This window comes from Centroberyx gerrardi, chromosome 1, assembly GCF_048128805.1.
Source record: "Centroberyx gerrardi isolate f3 chromosome 1, fCenGer3.hap1.cur.20231027, whole genome shotgun sequence".
NCBI classification, from domain to species: Eukaryota; Metazoa; Chordata; class Actinopteri; order Beryciformes; family Berycidae; genus Centroberyx; species Centroberyx gerrardi.
The window spans coordinates 15,195,269-15,203,909 of record NC_135997.1 but is presented as its reverse complement, the minus strand read 5'-3'; the positions used below and the strand labels follow the sequence as shown (position 1 = coordinate 15,203,909).

Here is an 8,641-nt window from a genome sequence, read left to right as displayed (position 1 = left end):
CAACCTGTACCCATCTTTCATTTCAGTAGTAGTGATTGTGAATTGAACTGATAAATATCACATCTTAGCCTTCTCGTTTACTTTACCCCCCTCCATATCAGACATCGTGTTTACAGAGAACTGGACAGCTGCTAGAGCACACAGAAGCAAAGACCTACAGGAATCTTACATGGTAACTATGGTGACCACTGCTGACATCACTTTCTGAAATATCCTATGTCCCTCCTAGGCAGCACTGAAGATGTCTCAGTTTTACAGTCTAACGTGCTCTGTATAGTCACTGTAGTAGGATGCTGGGGTTGGAAGCCAACTTATTGGACATTAATTATCCAAAAGTTCCATGTGAATAACGCACAATATAGTTTAAGTATGTTGCCAAAATAGCTCTAGTGGAATGGCACATTCACATCTTAAAGATCTTTTCTGCACTTTAACCTCATCTGTGTAATTTGACACCCAAAGTAATTAGAGACAAAACATGAATCAGTGTGTTGCTGGCCAAACTAAGCTCACAGTATATTCCTATAAGGGAAAAGTACAGTATGTGTAAGCATGATATAGGAGCAGAATAGAACAATACACATCTCGCACATTTTTTTAATTTTTAATGTACATATTTTGATGAACCATCAACCCGTCTTTGGGTCAGTGTCTATGTTCTTTTGATCGTCCAAGATAGAAAATAGAGGTTTACACCTTTCAGATAGTTTACTGTAAACCAGCTGATTTATCATTAACAAAAAGACGGCGAGGCACAGCATCTAAGAAAAGACATGATTTAACAGTCTGACAACCAATAAGTAGTGAGGAATACGCCATATTACTGCGCTACAAAACTACACTTTTCTATGCTAATTCCAAGATAGGACACGGACAGAAATCCCTGCGCTTAATTGACAATAAAAATCCAGATGTAGAGAATGCCTTTTCATCTTTACAAGAGACAAGTCTGTTAGGGAGTTTTGAAGTCTCAGTCGCTGTCTTCCTCGTTGTTGGACCGCTCAGGCTCTGAGCCGTTGTTGGAGCGGCGTGGGGAGCCCTCGTTGTCCGATCCAGGCTCAGAGCCTCGGTCCGACCCCCGGTCCGAAGCTGCGGCGGGCGAGCCGCGTCGCGACTCGTCGTCCGATCCCGACCGACTCCTCTTGCTCTCGTTGTCCGACTGCTCGGAGTCGGACTGCCGCTGCGGTCTCCTCTTCTTCACTGGCCGGTCGCTGCCGGAGTCGTCCTCGTCGGAGCCTGCAGAGCGCCGGGGGCTGCCCGCCTCGCTGGCAGAGCGGTTCCGACCTCCGTCGGACTCGCTGTCGGACGCAATGCGCTTCCTGTGGCCGCCCTCGCCCGCACCCTCACCCTCCTCTTCAGATCCTGAACCACTGTCTCTTTGGTGTCTACATGGGAAGAAGGGACAATAATAAAAAAATCTAATTAAGTAACAGATACAAACCCTTTTTTTTAATTAAAATTTGTTTCAGTGTAAAATACTGTATGAAACAGTCTATGTTTTTACCTGTCTTCAGCGATTTTCAGGCCATCCTCATCTGAAGAGGATTCAGACGATGATATGATGGCCTTAGACTTGATCTTCCCTTTGAGGGAAGGTGGCAGACGCTCAGGCTGGGGCTAAAAAAGACAGAAATGTTAAGAAATTAAGCTTGAAAAAATATATATCAATTAAAGAGCATTAATGATTGCAGAAGAACAAAAACAAAAAGGAACCTTTTCAAACTTCTTGCGCTCTTTGGGTTTACGTTGCTTCTTGGGTCGTGATCCTCCCTCCTCCTCATCGTCGCTGCCATCATCACCTCCCTTGGTAGGTCTAAAACAACAGGACAAAAGTTTACTGTAAGCACACAAGTCCCTTGGCCAAAATAAACTACAATTAGCATTCTCTGCAGCAGAATCACCTCCTCCTCTTCTTGCGTGACTTCTTCTCTCCATCCTCCTCCTCCTCCTGCTCACTACCACTGCCAGCCTTTCTCTTCTTCTTCTTCTTCACTGGCAGGTCCTCATCAGAGTCATCATTGACAAACTCATCCATGTCACCAGTTTTCTTACGCTTGGATGGAAAAAAACAAAGAGTTATGTTATTCACATTCGCATTCAAAGCAGTTCAGTGTTTCTACCGATTTCCACACAGTTGTACTGTCTGTGCTAAAACTCACACGTCCACTGCCTCCTTTCTTCTTCTCCTTGGTCGTCTCCTTCGGTCCATCCGCGAAAGTGAGCAAGTTCTTGGTCTTCTCCACATACATGGCTCTCTGCTCCAGAAGCTTTTTCTGTTCCTCAGCCACCTTGTTCCGTTTTTCCTCCTGATGAGTTTTGAGGGTGACAAGTCAACCAAATGATGAGAAGCAGTTTATTGTGGCTCAAAATAGAAGCAAAATTGTCTGTCAAAGGTTTCAAGTTTTTTTGTGGTCAAAAACATACAGACCTCCTCTTTCATCAGCTGCTGGCGCAGGAGGTCCCTCTCCTGTTCCTGTTTTGCCCGAAGCTCTTTCTCCTCCTCATCCTGCTTCCTGGCCCGTGCCACATGGTACTGAGCCTGGCTGAGCAGGTCAGAGCACTGCCTGCAACCATCACCCACAAACACACCCATAAGCCCCCCATGATATTACAACCCACACTACATGAACACAGCTCCAACACAAACTGCACAACACTGACATTGAATGAATTCTCATGATTGTCCCTTAAAAACAACTTCAGCCTGAGGTAATCTAATTCTAAGCTGTAGGTGTGTGTGTGTCTGGGGTGGGGTAGAGGTAAGTTCAGACTGACCTGGCCTCAGAGGCAGCAAGCGCTAGATCAAACCTCATCTTATCTCCAGCCTTGCTGAGGTAGCTGAAATACCTGTGTGAAAAGGAGGGCGAGAAAGAGATGAAATAGGAGGATTAGGTGGAGGATAGCAGGGGGATCAGACTAGAAGGCGTAGAGCAAGGCGTATGCCGCTACCTGTGAGCCAGTTCCAGCTCTTTGACAGCGCTGAGCACAGCCTTCAGGTTGCTCTTTTCGTCCTTCAGCACCAGAGTGGCCAGCCTCTGAAGCACCAGGGCCACGTTGAACATCAGCACTGTGTCACTGGGCGCCACATGACGTGCCTTGTAAACACCACATCAGAAAGAGAGTTAAAGACAGTTATATACCCTTATATTGTAGAGCAATACAAGAAAAGCCTTTTTCATTTTGTTTTACCTTCAGCAACATCTGTTTGCACTCCTGGAGTTTGCCACATTTGAAGAGTGCCCTTGCGAGGTACAGCAGCACCTCGGTGTTCTGATGCTTGTAAAATTTCTTCAGGCAGTTCTCATACTGTGGAGCAGATCAAAACATTGAACTGTATAGAAAAAAAAAACACTGAATAAAAGACAACGGTTTTAAAAGGTCATCACAAATAAGGCCCTTACCATTTGCACAGCGCTGATGTATTGCTTCTGTTCTACGTAGATGTGAGCCAGATTTAGCCAGACGTCACTGATATCTGCTGTGGCCTCCCTCACCTGGGCAAACACGTCACGTGCCTCTCTGAAGTAGCCCTTATGGGCCAGGACAGCACCTGGGCAAAACAGATTCAGGGTTAATACACCATACACACAAGCTAATGATTCCTTACTATCAGTACTGATAAAAGAAAGAAAAAGAAACAAACCAATGCCATTGGCAGCGTAGAGGTTCTTGGCATCATTTCGCAGGACCTGTTTGTATATCGCCAGGGCTCGATCCTGGTGTCTCTTTTCCTGTCAAGACAACAACACTGTCACTGTATTTGATGTATTATTTTTTACCCCCATTCAATGATGTCATCAAGTATTTGGCAATACCATTAAAGTGTGAGAGCTAATCAATACCATTTATTCCATTTCATAGAAGTGATCTCCTGTGCTACATTTATAACTGTGCTGTTTGTAATTTCTCTCTTTGTTCTGTACCTTCTCCCGGTCTCTGGTGGGCTGGTGCAGGGTCTGCAGCCACACGTTACCCAGAGCGAGCATGGAGTAGGTGTCGTTCTGTGTGGACGGCTGCTTCAGGATACGCTCAAACTTCTTCTGGCCCGGCCCCCACTCCTGTTTGGCCAAGTGAAGGTTCCCTATCAGGGACCAGGCATCCGGGTGATCCTGCGTCCAGCAGAACATGGTGGACATCAGATAATGTGGACAAAACTCACAGTACTACACAGTATAGAAAACCTGTATTGTATACCATTATCACTATTTATACTGTATACCAACATTTGAACATAATCATCATTTGGCATCAGATTATGTGGACTTCTGATGGAGTGATAATTACACTATCAAACAACAGGTGACAAAAGTACCTGGTTAATCTGCAGGGCTTCTTTGAACCAATCAGAAGCTTCGTAGAAATTTCCTTTGTCACGAGCCATAGCTCCGAGACGCAAGTAGCCTGTAGGTAAAAATTTAAATTGCAAAAAAATGTGTGTATTTCAAGAAGTACAAAGCCATTTTTGTTATCTGCTATCACATTTTTCATGTAGAATGTTCTAATGCATTGTTTCGTATGCTTACAGTCCACATAGTTAGGATGTTCCCTAAGGATGTTTTTGTAGAGTTTCTCAGCTTCGTGGAATTCACACATGGCCTCATACAGGCGGGCCAGGTTGTAGGAGGTGGTGACAGAGATGGCGTTGTAGTAATGCTCATCATGCTCTCCCTCGGCTTTGGCCCGGTCCAGAGATGCAAGAAAGTATTTCTATAGAAGAGAAGACACAATCCAACCTTGAAATAGTACAATTGCTTACTAGGATCTGCAGTCTTCAGTGCACTTCATCATGGATAAAACTACTCCTGCTACCAGTGTGAAGAACTATGTTATTCTGCTATGCTACATACATTCTCAATTTGAATACTATCTACACAGTTGATGCAGTGGCTGATGATTTCCCTGATCAATATAGCTATTGCAGGCTACCAGGTTAACTCCACCCTCCAGAGGGGTAGCGAGGTACCTTGGCCTCTCCCAGGTTGCCCAGTCTGAAGTGGAGAGCCCCCAGGTTGTTGAGGATCTCGGGGGGAACATCGGCCTGCACCTTCTCCTGCAGGATGCGGGTGGCCGTGCCATAGGCGGACAGAGCTCCTTGGATGTCAGTCTGCTCCAGGATCTGAGCCAGCTCAATCCACGCCTCCACATCGTCTGGGTACTGCTCTGTTACCTTCTTCAGATGACCCTAGGAAAACACAGCAACATGTCTCCAAAATGCAAATTTGCTAAATATCCCTGAAAGGATCATAGAATACATTACTGTATAAACTGTGATAAGACAATCTGCGCAGGGTACATACTTTGGCAATGTCTCTCTTTTCCTGATCATCAGACGTTGCATAGAGAGACCCCAGGATTTTCATAGTTTCATAGTTGTTGGGGTAGGCCTTTAAAACCTTTTCAAAGCACTGCGCTGCGTTCTCCTTGTCTCTTCGATACACGTACATCTGTCCCAGTCCGAAGAAGGGCAATACAAAGGTGGACGAGGCAAACTGAGTGGCCTGGTAGTAGTACTGAAAGGCTTGGTCATAGTCCTCCTAAAGAAAGAAAACAAGAGCAGAGATATCAGACGCATCCATATAAATGAGTGTTATGAAACATACAGTAATCTGGCTCAGGATTGATCAGGCTCTTACCTGCACATGGAAGGAGCGAGCCAACTGGTAGCAGCTCTCAGCCTGCATGGCTTCTACCTCTGTGTTATGGAAAGCATGGAGGGCCAGATGCTGCACTTTACTGTAGTCCTGGTAGTGAAAGTAAAGCACAGAGGTGTGAATGTAATAGTTAAATGACACTCAGGTTTAGACTTGTGACAGAAACCAGGTGGTACAAGCATTCCAAGTGCCACCAGACCAGCGGCTACCTTTTTGAAGAAGAAGTGGTTGGCGAGGTGGTTGAGCACCATGGGGTTGCTGGGGTCGATGGTGTACGCCCGCGAGAGGAGCTGCACTCCGTTCTTGATGGAGTCTGCCTCCTTGTTGTTGAGCTCGAGTACCGCCAAGCCGACAAGGGCTCCCACACACTTGGAATTGAGCTCCAGGGCTCGGCCGAAAGCCAAACGGGCCTTCTCCAGTTTATTGAGCTTGACAAAGCAGTGGCCCATCCCAAGCCTTACTTCAGCTAGTCAGTGACAGAGAACGGTATGTTAGAAATAATCAGGAATACAGGGATCTAGTTTTCAGGATGATATAAGTAATGTGTTTACCTGGACAGCCTGGGTTTGTACGTAGAGCCTTTTTGTAGTATGCCAGTGCTCCTCTGTAATCCTTTTTATTGAAGGAGATGCAAGCTTTACCTGTTGAACAACATCGGTGTGGTTATTCCTGTGAATCAATCATAGAGGCCGTGATCAATCTTTCATTTTTATGTTCAACTTGCCAAGTAAAGCAGGGATGTTATTGGTGGACTGGTTGAGGACGAAGTGGAACTGGGCATCTGCCTGGTCCATCTTATCTCCTTCCAGAAGGCAGAAACAGGCTCTTCCCAACAAATGGTTCTGAATAAGACAAGAGCATGTTATATTACTAACATATCACTAACATGCATTTTCAGTTATATATAACTGAAAATGCAGCTATCCTTGAGCCTCTGGCTGATTTTCCCCATTATCAACTATTTTGCCAGACATTTTACTTACCTGATCATACATAATGATCTTGTCTGCCATGGTGTAGAGCAGAGTAGCCTGCGTGATAAGCTCCTTCTTGGCATCTTTGTTTTTTTCTTTGCGTGCTTGCTGGACATAGTAAGCTGCCAGTGTGTCCAGACAGGTCATCTGGTCCTTCTCATGGTCTCTGTAGTCGAGGTTTCCATCAATACGGGCCGCCTCCAGCAGCTTGACAAAATCCTCTGTTTTGCCCTGCTTGTAGTACTCCAACTGAATAGAAGAGAAGATACAAATACTCTTAGAAATGTGAAACTAGGTAAAGATTTGATTTGTTAGTTTGAACCTGTTTTAATAAACAAGGTTTGACATCTGGATTCTGTTAATTTTATTTATCTTTAAGATTCTATATCTGCCAGCATTTCCTTTACTTAAGTATATACCTTATTTTCTTTTGATGCATAGGGCAGAAGATACACTCCTCCGCTTATGATGATCCAAATCTGCTACATTTACTCACCGCCAAAGCAATCCATATGTGCAGCTGCGTGTGTTCCTGCTTCAGGATACTGATGACTTCATCTCCTTCAGGCAGCTGGTCAAAATCAAGCTCAATAACCTGCAGGATACAAGTTATTAAAGTCGTGAGCAGTCAAAATCGAGCCAGGTGTCTTATAGTACCTTTAATGTATTGTTAGTTTTGTTGAGAACCTATAATTGAATTGATGATTGCTGATGTACAGTAACAGCAGATAGTATGATGTGGAATTTAAAAGTTTACCTTAACTAAGACTAACCACCTGATGACTACCTTAACCAAATAGATAGAAGATAAATAGACCTTTTAAACCTGTCAACAAGCTAAGTTGCAACTTAGCTACCTACAGTTTACGTGTGTAAATATTGTTATTAGCAGCATGACACAAAACATCAGTAACTGTTGTAGGTAACTAATGTTTCCAACAGTCTGCACCGGTACCTGATCTCATATCTTCTAGAACAGTACAGGTTGAAACGAAAACTGATTACGCTAGTTAGCTCATGTTAGCTAACGTTAGCTTACAGGGCTAGCCACACAGGTCTCACTCTGCCAAACATTCACAACAAAGCAGGTTTCCACATTAGATGTCTTTTACCTCATCTGTGTCCCGTAAAGGGATTTCAATAGAACCCCGAGACATCTTGGAGGACGAAAAATCCACTTTCTGTTGTTTTTATTCAACTTGCTCAACAACACCCCGTGGTTTAGAGTCCGCGGCTACTTCCGCTGAGAAACAAACATACTCGGTGTTCCGGAAATTATGTCCGGCCAGCTCAGTGCACATCACGGAAGAGTCCCCCCTGAAGTTAGAAAAGAAGACATGCAGCAAAAAACATTGTGGAGATGTTCTCCTAATGCACGAATGAATAGAAATTAAAAGAAGGAAACAAGATCAAATAAAAGAGCAAAGAGCATCTTCAAGTGGGCATTGTTTACAAGCAACAGCAAAAAGTATAGTACATCAGTATAATTATAATACTAATAGATTTGCATCTACATATTTTATTTTATTTTCTCCTGAAGTTTCCATAGCAAGCATTCATAAGGTGCATAATAGCTAAAAGCAATTTATTACTTTTTTTTTTTTACTATGGGTGCTTGGGCACCTGCCCCTTTTCCCTTAATTGAACAAAATGCCCCTTCCGATCTAAATGTATTATTTTATTTTAGGCATTTTCCGAATAGTTAATAAATTGTAGCGATACGAGCATAAGTATTTGAGCAACTGCAAAACACAAATGAGTTGTTTGCACAGTGCACAGTGCATTGCCCCTTTCTCTGTCCTTCTCACATGTGGACCCCCGCACCCCCCCTCCCCCCGACAGAGCTGCGCTATCAACAGAATCACAGAGCAGGAGGACAACGAGCCAGGGAGACTGTGATAGGTATCGGTTAGTTTAATAGTTGCAGTCATTAGTTAAACCTGGCAAAAAATCACATATCCTGCAATTATTTCGTAGCATGTAGGCTATCAATGAATCAGTGTAGCTAACTGAAAC

General features: G+C 44.1%; 1 protein-coding gene across 1 annotated transcript; it reads right to left on the bottom strand.

The window, feature by feature from the left end:
• Window positions 1-588: 588 nt before the first annotated feature.
• Window positions 589-7,870, bottom strand: ctr9 (CTR9 component of Paf1/RNA polymerase II complex). The gene is made up of 23 exons (XM_078284573.1): window positions 7,738-7,870; window positions 7,122-7,220; window positions 6,635-6,874; window positions 6,376-6,493; window positions 6,203-6,292; window positions 5,861-6,117; window positions 5,634-5,741; window positions 5,298-5,534; window positions 4,964-5,182; window positions 4,524-4,707; window positions 4,313-4,401; window positions 3,924-4,109; window positions 3,644-3,731; window positions 3,402-3,550; window positions 3,190-3,306; window positions 2,950-3,095; window positions 2,776-2,847; window positions 2,429-2,564; window positions 2,160-2,306; window positions 1,902-2,053; window positions 1,714-1,813; window positions 1,505-1,617; window positions 589-1,385 (listed from the first exon to the last, which is right to left on the bottom strand). The coding sequence occupies exons 1-23, from the start codon at window positions 7,780-7,782 to the stop codon at window positions 971-973; spliced, it is 3,507 nt and encodes a 1,168-aa protein (XP_078140699.1). The 5' UTR covers window positions 7,783-7,870; the 3' UTR covers window positions 589-970.
• Between the last annotated feature and the right edge of the window lie 771 nt (window positions 7,871-8,641).